The sequence below is a fragment of the Notothenia rossii genome (genome assembly GCF_949606895.1).
Source record: "Notothenia rossii genome assembly, chromosome: 9".
NCBI lineage: Eukaryota > Metazoa > Chordata > Actinopteri > Perciformes > Nototheniidae > Notothenia > Notothenia rossii.
In genome coordinates, this window is record NC_136907.1 from 67,890,759 (window position 1) to 67,912,442 (window position 21,684).

Sequence of the window (21,684 nt, forward strand, 5' to 3'; positions counted from 1 at the left end):
CTTTGCAGTACCTTGTAATGAAATCAACACCAAAGTAGTTGCACAGATTCAAGACTTCAGCCCTCAATAACTACTCCCCTGTTAATGTGAATCTCATTTCTTATCATCATGTGTGTGTAATGACATTTTGTTATCTCTTCCAGCTTCTGTCCACCAACCCTCTCTCCATTAGAGCCAATCATACTTCACTCGACAGCCCCGAGGGTGAGAACATCACCTTCGCATTGAACCCCACCATACTGACCACCGGCTGCCGTGTGTTCGTAAGTATCAATGATGCTCAATTTAGAAAAATGAGTCCAATTGTGCATAATTCCAATGGTTAGTGGTTTATAAGTTGTTGAAGTTTAACATTATAGCTTAAGATAGCTTTATGTGACCAGACATAATAAACAGTGATAAACAAGTGCAAAAGTAAGTTATTCCTTTGGTTAGTCTGTAATTATTTTACCAACAAAGTAGCTATTTTACTTGCCCCCTCAAGACATAAGTATTGAGGGGGCATTGCATACTTATTGCAAATAACCATACATTTACATTAATTACTGACAGATATGTCACATTAGGCTTGATTCCACTTTAATAGCAGCACCAGCTTTCTTTTATTAATACATTTATAGATATGAGCTTCTGATCTACTGAGAAAGAAAAAGGTTAACATAAGAAATAGTTTGAAGAGATATCTGCTCACAAGTTTATAACTTAGTGATATACTATGTTTTGAAAATCAAGTCATTATTTTCAGCATGTAACCTTAGTGTAAATGTATTAATCTGATTTATTTGCTTCCTTTCCAGGCACAGTCCACTTCTTTTGGATTCACCAGTCTTCTCGATGGTGGACTGAACTACTGCAACCTCTACAACCTGCTGTCAGGTGAGTTCAGGATCACTTATCAGCATGTCTCCACCATGCATGCTTAACCTTTTGTTTCTGCACAAAAAAAAAGAAGAAAATCCAGTTATTTTTTAAAGTACATTTGTTAAATATGGGTTTCTATTGTCATGCACACGTTAATAAACTTTACATTTAGAGACATTAATGGTTTATCAAGGTCTATGAATATTAAGCATAATTAATATAACTACATGTCTGATTGCAGCAAGCGGCCTCATCTCATCCCCAGACTTCATGGAGATGACCAATGAATGGGCTTGCCTGGGCTACGGGCTCGCCTCTTCTAAAGCCTGACAATCCTTAATTGATGAAATAATGTAACACTTCATGTCATGATCTTTTGACATTAGAATTGGAAAGTGGTTTTCCCGAGTCTGGTGTCTCTAACTAATATGTGAAATATTCAGTGAATAACTCAGAATTCAGAATAAAAAATGAAATGCAGTGACACTTCAATAATGTAATTCTCTGTGATCTGTGTGTCCGTTCGTATTCTTTTCTCCTGCAACTTGGCATGGTGAGGGAGCCATCCATTGAACAATAATCTAGTTTGATCTTCTCTACTTCAGCCAAGTTTGCCCAAATTAACTATTCCAAATAGCTAGACAATAACAGGAATATTATTGTTTGTTTAAAAACAATAGAGTTTTAACAAACCTCTCTTCCTCCCATGGCTTCTAACTCTTCAGTTTTGTTCATTTATTCATAAGTTATGTTTCTCTGGTGAGAGGTCTACGTCTTTCATGCCAATCATTTTTGATAAATCCATAAAAAATAAAAGCATGGTCTGCAATGTGCCGACAAGGTAAAGCTAGCCATTACTTTCGAGTCTAGACTCTGGAGCTATTTCAGTCCAAACCACTTTAGTCAAAGAAAATGTATTTAAATCTGCAGTAAGCAACATTTGCTGGTATGGCTTTGTCTTGACAGCTTCCCGCCCTTCCAGATGCATACATGTACAGTATGCCTAAGGCTAAAAGAGCAGCAGCAAAATGACCGCCATAGGGTACAGAACAAAGCAGGCATCAATGACAACAGAAACAACATTAGATGTGTCAAATACAGCATGAAAGGAGGAGCTGGGGTGTAGGTAGTTTGCTTAGTAGCCTGCAGAGGAAGCAGCCAACACAAAAACAGCTCCTAGTGCAAACAACAATCACTCCAACAAGGGAGTTGTTCATCTTTGGTCTGTCATTTGTACTATATTGTAACATCATGGCACATTTCCATTTTATGTCCAGCTATGGAAATTAAATTGCAGAACACTTCCTGATCAAACCTAGGTTAACCCTGTTACCCCCAAGTGTACAGTTTTGGGATCAACTGTGTCTGAATATTACTTATGTCACTGTCGGTTGTTTTGCCCCTATATTGAAAAGTACCTCACCTACAAACATTATGACAGTATATATTATATACAGTATATATAATATCGTTTTTTTCTCTTGTGTATGATTTTATTATCTGTGCACTGCGCATGAACCTATATGGAGCGTGTGTGCACGTATGGCTCAAATCACAAGATTTTCCAATTTCAAGGACCAGTAGTCATCATAGTCATTCACAGATCAGAGGACTCCTGTTAGCCATACATGTTGGTCACAGTGACCACATGGAGAACAAATTACCTGCATGAAATTATAAGATTCTTTAATAACACCAAAGAGTGGCTGATGGCTATTCACAAAGCAGGTGACTATTCAGTTTTGTGAATGACCTAAGTAAGTGTGTCAGAAAAATAAATGTTTTGTTTTTTACACACATACCTACATTAATATCCAAGCCTGGCAGGGGAGATGGCATATGATGAGTACTGGTTGGTCAGGGCACTCTTAACTGTGAATCTCGTTTAAAATGTTTTTTATTGTTACCCTAATGCGGTCCAAAAGCACAACATGTGGTCTTCGTTCTGTGATGTATAGCCACCATTGGCGAAGAGCTCAGTGTGCTGCAGCCTGGTTATGGAAACTGATTAATCCATAGCCTATATTTAATTACATTTTAATTTATGCCACTTACCACCCTGACAAAAAGCTCCCTGTTGCTTTGACCTCCTACATCAAGTTAACAGGTAATTATAATACATGTAGGTGAAAACTTGAAAAAGCATGTGTTTCAAGGGTTTTTGAGCAGAGCAAATAAATGTTTGAATATATTTGTAATGCTCAATGTTTTATTCTTGCAAAGCATGAAGTTTCTCAATGATTAATAACTAGTGCTCAATGAAAAGAGAAATAATATATAACCTTTGAATGTGGTGATCGGGTGAAATCCCTGGCCTCGGTTAGTGTGACCTGAACATATGGGGCCAAATTGAAAAAAGGGACAACAATTATTGATTTTTCTAGTGGTAAACTATAGCGATCAATAATATTCTTGAATTGGCTCACTTCAGCAGCCAAAAGAGTAAATAAAACCATGTATTTCTTGCTTTTGATGCCAGAATCATACCCTGAGAGAACAAAACTAAAGAAGTGAGAGCATGGCTGAGAGATGAAGAGAGGTTTATAAATCTATATGAAGATACTATTATTCCTTCCAAACCAAAATAAAAAGTAATGTTGTGAAAGAAAGGAGATCTGTGTGATCAAACTAAATTATTATCCATCTCAATGCTCAGTTGCAAGACACAGGAAAACCGACCCGTAATTAAATTTCAAGATTTTATTTGTTTTTTCTTTCCTATAGGCAGAGGTATGAATAATAAATCAAATGCTAGTTGCATACAGCCCACCTGGACAAAACATTAACTAATTCAAAGGATTCAAAGCTTCTTAGGCTTTGCAGGTGGCGAGTCCGTAGCCCAGGCGAGTCCATTCATTGATCATCTCCATGAAGCCTGGTGAGGCTCGCTGCACACACAAAACAAATGGATGTAGATTAGATCATCGAACACTCATGCTAAACACTCAGTGGTATTTATGCAATCATTATGTATCTGAAGATAGATATTAATAAAGCAGAGCATTCTTATACGATTACATTATGACAATTACTCTTCCAAGAATCTTAAATCTATCAAACCTTAGATGCACGAGTGACTGGACCCTACACTCTTCCATAAGAGGGTCAACAATATGTGTAATATGTGTTTTTATGCCATTTTGGTCATTTTGGTTAAGAAAAATCACTTGTTTAATAATTAGTATTATATTTTGGTTCACACAAGAAATATTTAATATTGAATTTTTCACGGTTTATCATTTTAAACTTTTTTTTTTACATTTTGAAACATTTTTTTATGGAAGCTTGGGGTAGTAATACAAAAACAATTTCTTAAAATGTAAATTAAAAATGTGAATGGCATGATATCCAAAACATGTTTTTTGAGGAATAGCTGGAATATGAAATGATAAAAATGTTTAATTAAAAAGATACTTCAAGAAGGGTAAAAAAAAAAGACCCACTTGTGCATCTAAGGGTTAAAAGAGAAGCATGCATGGACTAGACTGTTCATGTTGAGAAGTGTCCTCCTCAAGGAGAGCAGTGGTGTGTTGCTGAGAGAGCGGGATGCTGACTGGTCCCCTTGGCAACTTATTAATACGAAAAAACTGGCTTGTCAAGTAAACCGTTTAAATTGATTTAGTTAATGGCCTATACTTTGTGTCTTGTGCTCATTGTCCTAAACCAGGGGTGGGGAACCTTTTTCCTCTCAAGGGCCATTTCAATTTTTTCAACATCCTCCGAGGGCCGTACAAATTATTGACCTCTGCTTAAAAATACAAAAATCACAGCCCATTCATTTCGCCTTTCTTTCATGCAGTGCAAAGAAAAAGCAAGCTCTTAATCCAGATATTTTACCATGACTCGCGCATGCATGCACATGCACGGTTGTGGCATGACCACCAAAACCGAAAGATATGGACACCAGATGTGTGCAAATCTATTTAGTTTCCTATCCATGTGGACATGTCTTAAGTGTGGGGGGGGGGGGGGGGGGGGGGGGACCTAACCTCCTCTTGGGGGGTCCGGAGGCATGCTCCCGGGAAGATTTTTTTTTTAAATATTGAAGTTAAAAGCATCAATCTGGTGCACTTTGAGAGCAACATTAAGAGATCTATGGATACATCTCTCAACACCCATATGAAACAGAACTGTAAGCAGATTTCTTTTTCTTTATGGATATTTTACAAATCACTCCCCTTTCAAACTGTATTCTTGTTTATTAATAACCATTTTACTGTCATATAGTATTTTATACTTGTTTACTTTATTCTCTTATTTTTTTATAACTATAATGATCATATAAAGATGTGCCTTTACCTCACTGGCTGTAGAAAAAGCTTCTTATATTCGTTAGCATAGCTTTAACCAGATGCTAATAACAACAATGTTATTGACTGTATGATCAGTATGACAGATGAGCAGATCGCCACTGGGCTTTCAACTAAAGACACAGCCACGCACAAACTGCGGCATGTGTACGGCTCCTTATGGGTGCTGCAATTTTTGGATGTGCCGGAGCGACGTTCTGGTGCGCTCCGTCAGAACTGCACCCCTGTCAGACGAGACATATACCACGTGATGACACGTTAGGCTCGTGTTGTGTTCAAGGACCCTGACCTTGGCCAGGAAAAACAGGTACTCGCTTATTTAATTATTTTGCTGTCTAGATTTCTTAATTTTTTTCTTTTTTGCGTGTGTTTATAAATTACCTCGAGGTTCCGTATCAAATGGTCTCGCGGGCCGTATACGGCCCGGGGGCCGGAGGTTCCCCACCCCTGTCCTAAACAGTGATCAAATGCAACTAGTAAAACAAACCACATGGTTTCAATGACACATGTAAATAAACATTTTCACTTGTCAGCTTGTCACAATTCTGTTGCATTTGCCCCTGAAATTAGACTTTATAAAATGTTAAATGTCAGATTCATCCTGAGTTACGATCCTTGTAATTGATTTGTTCATGGGTATGACTTATGTGTCTTGTGGTGATTATGTGACAGAACAGCCCTGATTGTCTTTAATTCCACAATACAATGCCTCTTATTTAAAATCCTGCAAACCCTTGAGCAGTATCGCAATTCCACAAAATACACATTTTTATGCCTGGGGAATGTAGTGACATTTTCTCTATATGAGAATGAAATAAAATTAAAGATAAATAAATACAAACTATTTATATACAGAGAAGTAAAATAAGTTAATGTAAAATGTCCAATAAGCACATTTTTATAAATGAAACATGCCCCTGAAATAACATTTTAGCAACATTTTTGAAGAAAGTTTAGAAGTCAGCTTTCCTTTGTTAGTAAGTAATATTTTTTAAGATTAAGGGCCGATTTCATCAATCTGGACACAAAGTCCTGATTAGTCTTAATATCGTTAAACCTTAGTACGCTTGGAGCTACTTAGTCAGAAAGTAGAGGTGTTGATGTTACATGTTATTAAATGCAATCTTGAAGATGAGACAGCCACAAAATATCATGTTTCAGAGCAACCAAAATCAAAAAGGATTTACATGTGGCTACATGGCTAAGGGGAAAGAAGTATGGTGTATAAATGTACTTTATGTATCAGGAAAGAAGAAAATATATTTTTCTGAAACTTTTCGAATCTCTTAACGCAGATATAAAGACGTGAAAAAGTACTTAATAGGTGACCTTTAAGACAATGGTCACAAGACACAAAGTATAGGCCATTAACAAAATCAATTTCAAGGGTCCTTTGCTTGACAAGCCTGATTTTTAGTATAAATTAGCTGGCAAGCAGCATCCAGCTCTCTCAGAAACACCACTGCTCTCCAGGAGGAAGAAACCTGCTCCGTATCAACATGAAGACTCTGCTGCTGGCCTCTGCTCTCTTTGCAGGACTCTTTGTCTCTCTGGCTGCCGTCCCTGTCCCGGATCCTGCTCCTGCTCCTTATCATGCCTTCTGCAGAACAATGTGGTGAGTTGGGATGCTGATCTGGTTCTGAGATGTTACATGTGTTGCGTGTTTCATCATGAGATGAGACAATATTTTGGTGTCAGGAAAGTAAAAAAACAGAAACTGGATAACATGCAACATCTTTCTCTGAATTGTTGTTTTTTTGCTCCAGGCTCTTTGCAGGACCTTGTACTGATATCAAGACCATGTTAGTCACACAGATTCTAGCCTCCAGCCCTGCGTATACGGTAAGAACCGCTGTGCTGTTGATGATGTTTTAGACCAGGGGTGTCCAAACTACGGCCCGGGATCCAAATGCGGCCCGCAGGCCATTTTTAATCGGCCCTCAGCTAATTAACAAAGTGTAATGAAATATGGCCCACAAATGAGCATTGTTCTTGTTTTATATTGTACTTCTTAAATATACATGTAAACATGAACAGTATTGATGTGTTAATACAACAAATAACATTTTCAAAACAAATCTAAGTTGATGAGAAAAAGCCCAATAACTTATTTACATAACAAGCTTGAATTAGACGCTTCCTATTTCCTCTTATTATAAGCAATCTGAGGCTTCCATTTTAACGAATGAACTGCCCAAAACATTAATCAAACCGTGTGGAGATCTGTGATTTAAGCTGTTTTTTTTCAAGTATCAAGCATAAATGACCTTGATTGATTTTGCTAACTTACAACTTAACTGATAAGGCAATATACCTCTAGTGAGCGGCACAGCCCTTCTTATATTTTTCTGTGTGTGGCCCTTGGAGAAAAGGGTTTGGACCCCCCGTTTTTAGACGGTTAAGACAAAATAACAGACATCAATTATATTATCTTCATGTATTTAATAATGTTTAGTGTAATGCTATGTTTCTGTTTCAGCTTGTGTCAGTCGTCCCTGGTTTTGTCAAAGCCAACCACATGTCCCCGAAGACCCCCGAAGGAGAGACCATCCTCATCTCATTTAACCCCACCATACTGACTGGAGGCTGTCGCATGAGTGTAAGTATCAATGATGCTAAATATATTATAGCGTTAAAACAAATGCAAATAAATGGTTCACTTTAAAATTGTGACTTTTTTTTTTTCTTTTAACAAAACTATTTGCTAGGTGTGTATTATCTGCCCCAAAAAGTAACTTTCTTGTTGTCTCGTGGGAGAGAAACATTGGGATTATTACCTCTACAGCCTGTTTACATGCACAAAAACCTATATAACTCACCACAGGAAAGGGACAACCCCAAAAAGCATAATAAGGCCTCTGTAACCGATGATCTGCTGATCTACTGTATCTGAGAAACAGAAATTCACAAGATAATAATAATTTGAATAGAATTGTACTCATAAACTTTCAACAAACTATTATTATTGAAGGGTTCATCTATATTGAAAACCAAAACTAAGGCCATTAGTCACTGTGAGTAACTTTCGGACAAATCTATGTTGTGTATTTCCTTACTCACCAGGCACTGTCCACCTCTAATGGATTCACCAGTCTTTTCGATGGTGGACAGAACTACTGCAACCTCTACAACCTGGTGTCAGGTGAGTTCAGGATCACTCCTCAACATGAACTGTCTCCCCCATGCATCCTTTTCTCTTTGATTCTTTTAAAGCTTGACACCATTCAGGATGATACATTGTCATGTCATACATCTGTTTAATGAATGTCATTGAGTAGAATGAATGTAATGATCTAATTAATTTGTGTTTGTTTGTGTCTTGTAGCGAGCGGCCTCATGAAAGAACCGGGCTTCATGGAGATAACCAATGAATGGGCTTGCCTGGGCTACAGACTTGCCACCTGTAGCTGAGCTTGCTTCACTAAATCATGTTGGGATTTGATATATTTGATTTGTAAATGTTTTCTTTTCACCTTACTTATGCATGCACCCTTAAGAAAAAAGACCAATAAATGATATTGCAACTGATTTTGCTTCCTGCTCCTTTTTTATTTTCAGAACAAGTATAGGAATCTGTTATTTGTCCCACAGCGAGGAAATGTGCATTATTACATGAAATTACCAGTGCAAATAAAAGTAATAGATAAGATGAGTACGCTAACATTTTGAATAGAGAGAAAAACAGGTTAATAAAATAACATAAAATAAGAACATACATAAAAATAAGTATAAAAGCTTTATGAAAAAGTAAGTGAACAGTTATCAGCCAATTATGAAATTATACACTTGTAAAAAAATAAAAGATATAAATATTGGACATAGCACTGTTTTTGCACAACAGTGTTATCGTCTATATTGGTGTGTGTGTGTGTGTGTGTGTGTGTGTGTGTGTGTGTGTGTGTGTGTGTGTGTGTGTGTGTGTGTGTGTGTGTGTGTGTGTGTTGGTCTACCAGGGGCCGTGGTGTTTGTAAAGTCTGATCGCTGCAGGAAGGAAGACTGCCGCTGCACTAGTGCCCTCTACTGATCCTCACAATAAGTCCTTCATCAGTTTATCAGGGGAGTAGAGATACTGTCAGACATAGTGAAGGAAATGTTTTACAGAAATGTATAATTAAAACGTTAGCCCCTGCACAACACTGTATTTCCCTGTGTGATGGTGAACATCTCTCTCTCCCCTGACTTCTAGTTTAGGGAATATTGTTTGCCTCCAGTGCATTAGGTCCAGGGTTTTTGAATATGCCAAGCAGTACACATCATTTCACTATAATTTCATGTGAGATAAGATCACATCAACAAACCATTCATATTCTCGATTTGGCTATCTTTACCGGGTCACAATGAAACAAAATTGAATATTCTGGCAGATACAAACCAGGCTAGGATCTATCTGTGATTTCTTCACAGTTTTTGGGAGAAGAAAAAACATTGGCCTTTCGCTCAAGGGAAAAATCATATCATGAGAGCAATTGAATAAAACCTTAGGAGGTAGAAGGCAAGGGAGACAGGACTGCACACTCTCCACAGTTATTTCCCCAAACCCAAAAGAAAAGGAGAGCAAAAAAATGCTCTTAGAGAGAAGTGACTTATAGATAAAACTATTTTTTGATCAAGGTGTGGCTCCCTCCATGTTCAGTTGCAAAAAAAGAAACAGAGCATAATGAAATGGTAACATTGTATTGTTTTACCCTACAGTCAGAGGTATGTATAATATATAAAATAATAGTTATATACCTGGGCAAAACAACATTTGCAAATTCAAAGGACTCTCAGTTGGTTCGGCTTCACAGGTAGCGGGTTTGTAGCCCTTGCAATTCCATTCAGTGGTTATCTCCATGAAGCCCGGTTCTAACGGGAGGCCGTTCGCTGCAAAAAATAAAGTAGACCAAATTAGATCATTCTAATCAATAATGTCTTTAAATGTTAGATTTTAAAAAGTTGAATTATACCAATATATACATTTGTGAAAGCATGCATGGGGGAGAGTCTTCAAGTGATCCTGAACTCACCTGAGAGCAGGTTGTGGAGGTTGCAGAAGTTCTGTCCATCATCAAGAAGACCGGAGAGTCCAATAGACTGTGCCTGGTAAGTAAGCAAATATATAAGATGGATACATTTACATTGAGGTTTACAACTATCATGACTTTGTCAGTGTTTTTTGACACATTAACAACAAATAAACAATACCTTGTCAAAAGATTTTGTCTATTTTCCACATAAATGATTTCTTCTGTCAACCTATTCCTTTGTCTTTTTCAAATACAGTGGATCTGTAGGTCATCAATTAAAATACATGTATAAAAAGAAGCTGGGGTTCTTTAATTATGAGCGCACAAAAGGGAAATATCACCTTCTATAACAAACATGTGAAGCCTGCAGTTATACTGTATCTCTCACAGGCTCCGCCCTCTACTGGACTCATTGGGGTACTACCCCTTGATCATATGCAAGCAATCATCCACTGAGACTTCTATAAACGTAGCCGGCCCCGGGGCAACCTGAGAAGTAAGACGAGAAAAGAAAGAAAGAAGAAAAGCATGGACTCAACACTCAAACACCGGACCTTTCTGACATGCCCTGGCCTAATCGCGGGGGCTGATCCGCACCGCCTGTGCTTCCAGTGCCTGGGGCCGGATCACGCCAAGGACGGCCTAAGCCAGTCGCCGGCCTGCAACGCCGGCCTGCAACGCCTGCAAAGGACACTGATACAATTTGAGAGATTAAAAAAATAAATAAAAATAAAAATAAAATAAAAGTCGGAGATAGTGATAGAAATGGCAGTACTCCAGGTGTACCATGCTCAAAGTTTATTGGAAGGCCTGCCGAAAGAAGAAGGTCTTAAAGCCGGTTTTTCTGGGAGACCGGAGAGAAGTGCATTGCAATAATCTAGTCTTGGGAAGACGAGTGCATGAACCAGTTTTTTGGTGTCATCAATTGAGAGTGAGGGCTTCAGTCTGGAAATGTTTTTCAGGTGAAAGAAGGAGGTCTTGGTGCTATGTTTGATCTGGGCTTGGAAAGACAGAGTGGGGTCAAACCACCGAGGTTGGTGACAACAGAGGAGAGAGAAATGAGCTGACCATCAAGGGAGGGGCTGATGTTGGCGGCCTTGGCAAGCTGGTCGGTGGTGCCTATCAGGATTGTCTCCGTTTTTGCTGCTGTTGAGCTGGAGGTAGATGGTGGTCATCCAGGAGCGGATGTCTTCCAGGCAGGTGTTTAGTGTTTGGATAGTATTGGTGGTATTGGGTTGTGTTTTGATATAGACCTGGGTGTCGTCAGCATAGCAATGGAAGTTGATTATGTTGTCTGATGATATGACCGAGATGTAATAGATAGATTGGCCCCAGCACTGAGCCCTGTGGGACCCCGCATGTCACTGCGGTGTCGTCAGACCTGGAATCCCCCAGAGACATGTGGAACTCCCAGTTGGTGAGGTAGGAGGAGAACCACTTGAGACCCGTGTCCGTCACCCTGGTGTAGGTCTCGAGGTGGTGGAGGAGGATGGTATGGTCCACTGTGTTGAAGGCTGCACTCAGGTCAAGTAGGACCAGGATGCTGGGTGACCCAGAGTCGGCTGCCATCAGCAGGTCGTTGGCTACTTTTATTTGTGCTGTTTCTGTGCTGTGTGCAGGGCGGAAACCTGATTGGAAGGTCTCATACACTTTATTTTCAGACAGATGAGACCTACCATGGCAGGTATCATCAGGGGGCAGGGCCTTTTCGGACACGGCGTGTCCCGGTGTGCCCCCCCTCGACGAGAGCCAGGCGGCCCATCTGCTTCCGCAGGCAGCTGGTTGGGCGGAGGGAAAGAAACCTCTGCCCCCGCGGCAACACCTTAGAATATTTGGATAAAATGTTCAGGCTCTGCGCACAGATTGCGGCTGCGGCGAATAATCTTGGCGTGTTGGGTGTCTCCCTGATTACCCCTCAGATGGACACCCCCGCCCTCCCGCCTCAGGACGGGAGCGATTATCCGGACCGCTGCATTGGTCAGATGAATAATCTGATCCATGGGGTGGCCGCCGCAGAGGGGCGGGTGCAGTTGCGGCGCCAGAGATTTTCTCTAGGGGGTGCTGTGGGGTAGCTTGACGTTTCATAGAGGGTGCTCAAACATTTAGAGTTTCCCATTAATGCACCAGAGCTACAGTTGAATTTTCTACTGCAACACTCCCCACACAGTGCACCAGCGACTGTCACAATGTAGGCTCGATAATCAGCTCACGGCATATAGGTGTAAGCAGGGGTAAAGTGCTATTTTTACAAGTGGAGAGTGGACCTAACCTCCTCTAGGAGGGTTTTTTTTTTTAAATATTGAAGTTAAAAGCATCAATCTGGTGCACTTTGAGAGCAACATTCAGAGATCTATGGATACATCTCTGAACACCCATATGAAACAGAACTGTAAACAGATTTTCTGTTTCTTTATAGATATTTTACAAATCCCTTTTAAAACAAACCGTTTGAGACCCACTGAGATAACTAGACTAAAGTTAACTATCGAGAGAGTCCTTTACTTCACCTGAGCTGAGGTTATCTGAGACTCTCAGTTTGACAGGAGAGAGTTCTCCCTCCACCTTGTCGTTGAAAAAGCTCCTTATATCCGTTAGCTTGACTAGCTAGCACCAGATGCTAACCACAACGATCTCCGGTAGATACCCACTGGTGCGCGAGGCGAGCTCTCTCACTCGCTTGCGTACGCACACAAAATGGCTCGTGCCACACACACACCAGGGCTCGACATTAACGACTGCCCGATGGCCCGGGGCCATCTAGCATTTAGCTCGGGCAATGAAGCCTCACCTGCTGGTTGCCTGATCGGTCAATCTATTATGCCAGTATCATACAGCTCGCGGATCCAGTAATGAGTGAACCGACAGTAAAACTAAACATATCTATAACTAGTTTAGGTCGTTTGAGAGTTAATTAAAATAATATAAATTCTAACCTGAAGTGTGTTTTGTCCGCTCACCGCTGCATGTGATCATGCAGAGCTGCGTGTCGACTCGTCAGCAGCAACTGATCTCTCTCTCCCGTCAGATTAGACTTCACTCGCGTTTATGTCCATATCGATCTGATCCAGCTAGTTCTAGCTAATGATATGTCTACGTGCTTATTAAAAGACACCTAAACAATAAGTGTCGCTATGCAACTGGGTGAGGCCACAAAGTATAGCGCAGCATTATGAATTTGTTTACATGCCCACCGGAACCCCGACGCATTAACAACAGATCAACGCACAATCAACCCAGGACATCTCTTTCTCCACATTAAGTGTTAGACATTAGAATTGACTATTCTTGTCTGTCACATACTCTTCTTGTCTGTCACATAAGTGGCGCAACTGAAGCGGTATTGCGCTAAAGGGAAATTATTTTGACCGGACATTTTGACCGAAGAGATTTAGATTTGCCGGCTAACGGGAACAAAGTAGATAACATTACAAACATGTTTAACAGGGGCCATAATAGTGTAAATATTGTTTGTTTTGGCAGTTATAACTGAATTGAATGGGTTTTTTAAAAACTTTTTTACATCTGGGAAGGCATTTGCCTTCATCAGATGGAAAGTGTCTTGACCAACAACTTAAGTATTTCTTATAGCTATGCAGGGCATGCAAGCGAGCAAACACAAATAAGAACAAACAAACAAGTGAAATGAAGAATACAATTTAAATTGTACAATATAATATTGTGGTGGGGCTCCTCTTATAATTCAGTCTAGAGAATGCACCAGACAGCATCTAAGACCTGCAAAAATCAAAATGTTCTAGGTGCGTCATTTCGTCCTTGCGCATTTTTCAGGGCAATCTCTATTGGGCTCAGGGCCATCTGTAAATTAGCTTAGATGGCCCACAGGGCCATCTCCCAAAATCCTTAATGTCATGCGCGCACACACACACACAGAGACCCTATTGCAGAATCCCTCTCGCTTTCAGGTGATTTTGATTGAGTGTCCACACGTGGACGTTTAAGGACTAAAAAACGATAAATGTTTCACTTTGCTGTTAGCAAATAATTTGGCGCTCTAGCTAACAGGAAGTCACTCAAGTGTCACAAAGTAATTTAGCCTATGGGCAGGTCAAACATCGAATGGGTGCTGGCCATTCAACCCAGTCTCATGGCATTTCGTGTTCACCAACACGATTTTTAATCTATTGATTCGTGTTCACCAACACGATTTCCCCCTTTTTTTCGTGTTGCACAGCACGATTTTAAAAGCAATGTATTTCTATTGGTAGTCTCACGACATTACGTGTTATAGGAAGACCGGAAGCTGTGTGGTTCATAAAAGCATGTTCTTACTCAATATCAAGCCATAATTATTGCTTTTATTTTAAATCGTATAATTTCGGACTTTTGTTGCCGTCTCTGAGGAAAATAAATGGGGCTGAGAGCCTCAGGATACTGAAATCTGTATATTTGTAAAACTTTTTTTCCTTCTAAGTTGTTATTCTTTTCAAAATAACACACTGTTATTTACTCACCAATAACACACAATTATCCTTGTTTTTATTTATTTGTTTAATTCCATAATCTCTGGCTTTTTTGGCGTCCGTCAGGAACTGAATTTCAAAATAAAAATAACCGGAAACAGACGTAGGCATTTCGAGCGATTACCCAAGATCCTCAGCTATGGTTTAAGCTCGCCGATTGGATGTTTTAGCCGCAATGCATGCTGGGATTTGGTGTCTATATGATATGAAATCCGGAAAACATTTTAAAATAATACTTAATTCCGTGTGTTCTTGCTTTTCTCTTTGAAAGTCATCACATAACGGCATTGTAATACACGGTTCGGCTGCATTAAATATTACAGATCTGCCGTAGTTCTTTATTTATAGAGCCCTGATGAGAAGACCTTTGGAAAAACTGGAAGAAACGCCGCCGAAACTGAAGACTTGACGTGGATCATATATATATCAACAATTAAACAACATCTTCAATTTTTCTTCACACAATTCGTCTTCTCGCAATATCAACACTAATTCGGCTGACTTTTACATTTGATCCAATTGGTAGATAGTTTATATTTACACCATAACGGTGCACAGCTGATATAAAAGGACTTCTAGTTTTTAAAGATATTACTGATTTTCTTTGAATATAAGAATGTAAATACTGAGTCTGAAATAGTATAGCAATATGCTGTAAAATTATGTGAAAGCATGAATAAAACTACACATCTTCAGATGTTGTACATACATAAGTGTCCTACACTAATAATAAAAAGTTATTATGGCTGTGTGCACCTTGTGTGCACCGCCTAGTGGTTAAAGCATGTTATTGAATTATTGTTTTTATGTGTTATATTTGATTACAAAAATATTAAGAGTACATACTTTCATAGGGGGAAAGTAGAAGGTCTGTGATAGAAATATAGAATATAAAAAATCAAGAAGATACTGTAAGTGATCTCTACAATAAAACTGTTTAGAGCAGGATGTACAAAGATATTAATATGAGGATGTGCAAAACAGAAAAACGAATTAACCTTTATTCAAACATTAAATAATACTTTAGATTAAGGTCTTCTTTTAAATAAGAAAAAAGCTTTGGGGGTATCTACAGATAAATATTAAGCCTGACAAAGTACTTAACGTCTAATATATTGCTTTCCTGCAATGTTGACTATGTTGAAGCACTTATTTTAACTGATATCATACATATGAATTATACTCTTATGTATGTAGATAATATAAGAAATGTGCAGAATATGACAGTTTAATGGTGGTGGTACCATGGTGGTACACACATATTGATAGATGTCTTGTAATGCGCTGTTGAGGAACCTGTGACCCAAGTTTTTCATTCATTGCATACACAGTTGTGTATTATGATATGTCAATAAACCTTTGAACATCTTAAAATCTTGAAAGGGATGTGCAAAATAGCCATTATACAGTCTTTAATTAACTATTAGTAGAGAATAACGAGTAATGAATATACTTTATTACTCGTTTCCATTCATGTCAATTGCAGATAAATGTTTAGTCTTCTCAAGCACCAACTATCAAATATCTCTCCTGATTGTTGGCACTTGACAATCACCTTCCCTGAATTTTACTCAGGTGTAACTAAAGTCTGCTTTCCTGCAGGCGAGGGAGTGCAGCGCGACGGCGAGACAAAGGGAGAGGCGCCAGCATGGAGCTCCCGTGCCCGCGGCGCACTCCAACTCTTCGGCCCACCACGTGGAACCAAAGCTGTCATTTGAATGGCGGTCAATACAGATTTGGAAGTTTTTGCCAATCCGATCAGAAATTTAAGAAAACCGTGGATTTTTGGATATTCAAAGAGCCCGATTACAATGACCAGACAGGCAAACAATGACATTAAATAATTGGAAACCGGCGATCGGGCTCGATATATGGTAAAATATAGCAGTAGGCGATCGATCGACATCTACGTCACTTTACGGCCCTGCCCACTTTTGGGGGAAGCCAACGCTGCCATTTGAATGGCGATCAAGCCTGAAGCCACAGAGCTCTTCTTTTACTGTCATCTTTTCTTAGAGGAAGTACAGAAACCCTGAACTCTGGATTTGTTTTAATGTTTGAGGTGCAATAAACAACATATTATCTAAACAGAACTACGCCTATATAGCGTACAGTGCCCATAAACTATGCCTCCCCCCCCTCAAATCAGTAAGTTGAAGTGCCCCAGGGAGGGGAGGTGGGGTCAAGTGTCACTGACCGGCTTGCAATGTTAGTGCAGGCCCTGGTTGATAGAAGTTCAGAGTTTTGTTTTTGGCAAAATGTCAGAAATGAAAAACTGTTGTGCATTTTTCAATTCCAAATTATAAAAGCCAAGCCTCTCTTTATAGATGTCAAAATGAACCTGGAATTTGTTTTTTGCCCCCTGCGTTAAGCTCACATATTAATGAATATATAATTGATGTGGTTATTTTAATAATTTTTTTGAATCTGCAGAATTATCCCAAACTTACAAAAGTTATCTTTAGCTAATGCTGAATTTGCATCAAATTTCAGAAAGTGTGTAATAATAACACCAAATATTTATTATATACAAATGAATAGGCTTAGCCGTTCAGAAAAAAACTAAAACCAATGAATGAAAAATTAAAAGAAAACGTGATACGTTAAAGTAACTTTATTGTATGATGATTGACTCTGCAGCTTCTGTTGTTGATGGAGCTTCAGGAGACAGTATTCCTCTGATCCTGAGTCAGCACACATGGACAGCTTCCTCTGTAACAGTGAGAGGAGGGTTAGGTCAAAATGAGTGTGTAGTACAGACACAAGTGATAATGTGGTCATGTGGACACTCACAGCACTGGTAGAGAGTGTTGAGTCTGGCCTTATCATTGCGGCTCATCTCCTTAGCGTTGCCAAAGGATACGTTGGGGTTAGGGATGGGGACCATGGTGGGCTGGCCATTCTTGGAGAAGGCAGTCCTACAAGAGGACAGACAGCAGTTACAGTGAGCCACACACACACACACACACACACACACACACACACACACACACACACACACACACACACACACACACACACACACACACACACACACACACACACACACACACACACACACACACACACACACACACACACACACACACACACACACACATAATCAAACACACAGTGACTTCATGTTGTTCTCACCTGAAGTACTGCATGACAGAGTTGTAGTCGTAGGGAGTGCCCTGGTTCAGGGTGGAGATCCTGTTGAAGTTGTGCTCCATACCTAGAAAAGATACATTAAAGGAATTTGTAATTACTTTGGTTTGAGTTCACTTTTACACAGGATAGAATCCAGCTGCTGAAGAAATATCCCAGTAACCTTTTTAATGTCTTTTATAACATATTAAGCTCGAACAGACCCTATTTAATATGATATTTACAGTAAGAGAGCAAACCAGCAAATCCCAATATTTGAGAGGCTTAAAATCGCAATTTTTACCATATTTCACAAGAAATATTTTAATAATTAACCTGTTGTGAAGATAGTTGTCAATTATTATTTCAGTTGTTGTAGATCTTGTGATATTGTTGTCCTTGTAGTCCTCCACTATTCACTAGGGAAGCAAGAAATGAACTTCCCTAGCTTTAAAGAGCGACAGAATGTTGTTAAGGACAATAAGCACGGCAGATTAGCAGAATTGTCTAATATCAAAGTGTTTGCCTGTTTGTCAGGTTGTATTTTTTATGTCATAGTACACAAGGTATCTGTATATCAATCATTACACCTGCATGTTTGCATGCCTGCATCTGAATACTTGTCTTCCGTTTACCGGCTCTCCTCGCTCCTCTTTTTATCATTGTGAATAACAAACAGCTCCATTACCAGACACGACGTTCTGCAGCAGGACTCTGATGTGGTTGTCTCTGTCAGAGCGGGTCTGCTCGTGGTTGAAGCCCAGAGCATGGAGAAGCTCGTGCTGGACGGTGTGATGGTAAAGACATCCGCTGCGGGCCAGAGACACCACCTGCTTTCCACCACGACGGCCGACAAAGGACCAGCAGCTGGACAGAGTGAGGTGAGTTAAAGGACACTGAGGTGTGAGGAAAGCTTTGGTCTCCAACTCTTTGACAACATCAATTTCTCACCCATTCTGGGACTCAATCTGCAGCCAGTCGCGGTCGTTGCTCATGGTGGATCTGAAGCGGATGCAGGAGAAGGAGGAGAAGGACTCCAGTCCACGGGTGATGATGGCCTTCTCGCGGGAGGCTGGGAGGAGCATAGCACACAACATTTAGCTTATTTAAGAGCTTTCATTTTCTTGAAATTACATCACAAGTATGCTGACTACAGCAGATATTCTTTAACATGGAGTGTAACAACAACTCCTGGAGGTTTGCATTATTTAGTGCCTACAAACCCATAAATGGTCAAATGAGACAGGAAACATGGGATTCAACAAAACCATTCAGATTTGCCTCCCTTCTATGTTACATGTAGGTTCAGTACTGAATATCTCCATCCAATTCATCCATATTTTTAAGCCAATCAGAGCAGGTTTGTGTTTACACAAACTTAAAGAGACAGGCGCTAAAACGAGTCATTTCAGATGGAGAGTGAATGAAGGTGTTTACAGTCAGACATTAAGAGAAAGATTATATGTTTTTTGAACAATGAAACATGTAATCATGTTCTAGTAGAAACCCCAAATGTAGGAATGCATCTAAAAATCAGCATTTGATGTGCCCTTTAATTGAGTTATTTCTAGTTATTTAGAGTCATTTAGCCCTGATAGTGATTCCAGTTTAAATGAGAGGAGTTTCTGTTTGCTTGTTTAACACATTTGTTTGCGTAGGAGAAGAAATAAATTACATAAATAACTGAAGCCTAATGATACTCCTAATTCAAAGGGCTTTCCCCCCTTGGTGATATAATTTTTGTTTCTGAATTCTTATTATGTTTGACCTTTTCTAATCAGTTTTTATTTGTAGTCTGTCATGTCATGACTCCATGGTTCCTGGCTTAGTGGACCTATTACAGTGTTGTATATTCTAGATGAACCCTTCTCCCCTCAGTCTCACTCTCAAGCCTTTTTATAAGAGATGCTGTTAGAGGAAGCTGCATTAAAACTGGAAGCCTACAGGATACAGACAGACATGTTAGCCTGGCTGTGTGAGACTTACAGAAGCTGTTGGTGATGTAATAAGGAATGTAGACCTTTCCATCACTGTACTTTAACCACTTGCAGCCACGGCTGGTGCAGGGGTCGGCGTTTCTCTCTGCCTCGTTGTCGATGGCGATGTCCAACTCAGTCAGGATAGGCCCATTGTCGGAGCGAACTGAAACACATCACACAGCATCTCAAACTCCTGCTGAGGATATACTGATAGAAGACTAGGAGCATGGAGGTGCAGCAGCTCACACTCACCCAGATCTTTGTTGGCTCTCTCCAGAATTTCAGACACAGAAAGCTCCTCTGATTCTTTCTCTGCAGAGAGACATCAACAACACCATTTTATTTTGTGTAAAAACACAGTAGCACAAACTGTGCATGTAAAGACTTGAGGTCTGATCATTAGAATAGATACATACCTGCCTGCAGGTTCAGCATGGGATTAGAGGAGAGAAGACAAACACAGTTTAAATTACAGCTAAAACGTAACAGAACAATATTTTTGTAAAATAACCATATACTGTGTCTTAAGGTAAGCCACTACAGGCAAAAACATAATTTGTTATACGCTGGTGAATTTTAAGAGTTTGGGCTATTTTGCTTCCTTCAGACTAGTTGTGGAATCCAAAATTCACATTAATAGGTTTTTTTTTTGTTTAACAAAATTATTTTCGTGCAGAACATGTATCATCATCTGTGACAAACTTCTCTTAAAAAACTAAAAAGTAGTGCAAAGATCATACGTAATGGTCAGCTCAGCAGATCCAATTTTTTTATTATAAAACGCATCTCCCAGCAGATGGGAAGATGAGCGGCTTCATATAATATACAAGAATCCTTTCATCAAACTTGCATTTTAACATGAAAATGTATGAGCAGATATCACCCTGCCATTGCTCCTACCTCAGTGTCGGCCCAGCAGCAGGCAGACAGCAGCAGCAGAGCGAGAGCGGAGAACCTGAAGACAGACATCCTGCAGGACACACACAGCTTCACTCAGCCCACAGACACACACACAGAGGAATATACACACTGAAACAAAGTGCACATTGAACTCACCTTGGATCCTTGGTGTGGATTAGTGCAGAGGAGGTCTCTCTCCAGCTTTTTATATACGTTCAGCTGTGTCTGTCAGCCCAAATATGGTGTATCTGAGTACAGCAAGTCACAGAATCAGCTAAACTCACAGGCTTATCTGCAATGTACAGTATGTTCCATACATATGCAGGTGGGAAATGAACAGCTGTCAACAATTCAGTTGTCAGTATTTAAGTATATGTATGAAATGAGAATGTCTACGAAAGAATAACCTGCAATTACACAATTACATTAACTGTGCATTTTTCCATTGCAGACGGATCAGTTAATTAAATCTCAACCCATTTCCCTAAAAGTTCATATAAAACTAAACCGCATTAGTAGTTCTGTTATAAAAGCAAATATTGAAGACAATAAATGTTTATAATAATAATTGCAAATTATATTTATTGCTACGGTTAAAAGAGGCTGGATGATATTGTAACATTCCCAAAATGTTTCTGCATCTGAAAGTTGTTTTGTGTGCTGTTCTGTGTTTATTGGAAACACCTGGACTCTGATTTGACAATACATTGATAATAGAGGCATACTGCGAATACCAAAGGTATATTATCTTGGGCAAAATATATATATATTTATCTTTTATCTAGACAGTCTATCATCACCACACAATCTACTCTTAATGCTAGCTACATCTATTCACCATGTTAAATGATTTTCAATAACTATATCATATTTAGCTTCTTTTTGTTGTGTTTTGTTTCGTCATTACAGACCTCTACGTGGTTTCAGGGTGATTTTGTGTTTTTTAAGTTATTTTTTACATATTGTATTGCACCGATAATACCTGTGTATCATTAGGAATTGTTCATAAACTCTATTT

At 39.4% G+C, this 21,684-nt stretch overlaps 1 protein-coding gene across 1 annotated transcript; it reads right to left on the reverse strand.

The window, feature by feature from the left end:
- Window positions 1-17,259: 17,259 nt before the first annotated feature.
- LOC307019368 (low choriolytic enzyme-like) lies at window positions 17,260-21,136 on the reverse strand. Its single transcript, XM_079650214.1, has 9 exons — window positions 20,823-21,136; window positions 20,667-20,736; window positions 20,019-20,088; window positions 19,774-19,929; window positions 18,739-18,859; window positions 18,476-18,654; window positions 17,794-17,875; window positions 17,452-17,576; window positions 17,260-17,370 (listed from the first exon to the last, which is right to left on the reverse strand). Coding segments are annotated over exons 2-9 (804 nt in total). The 5' UTR covers window position 20,736; window positions 20,823-21,136; the 3' UTR covers window positions 17,260-17,368.
- Window positions 21,137-21,684: the final 548 nt, after the last annotated feature.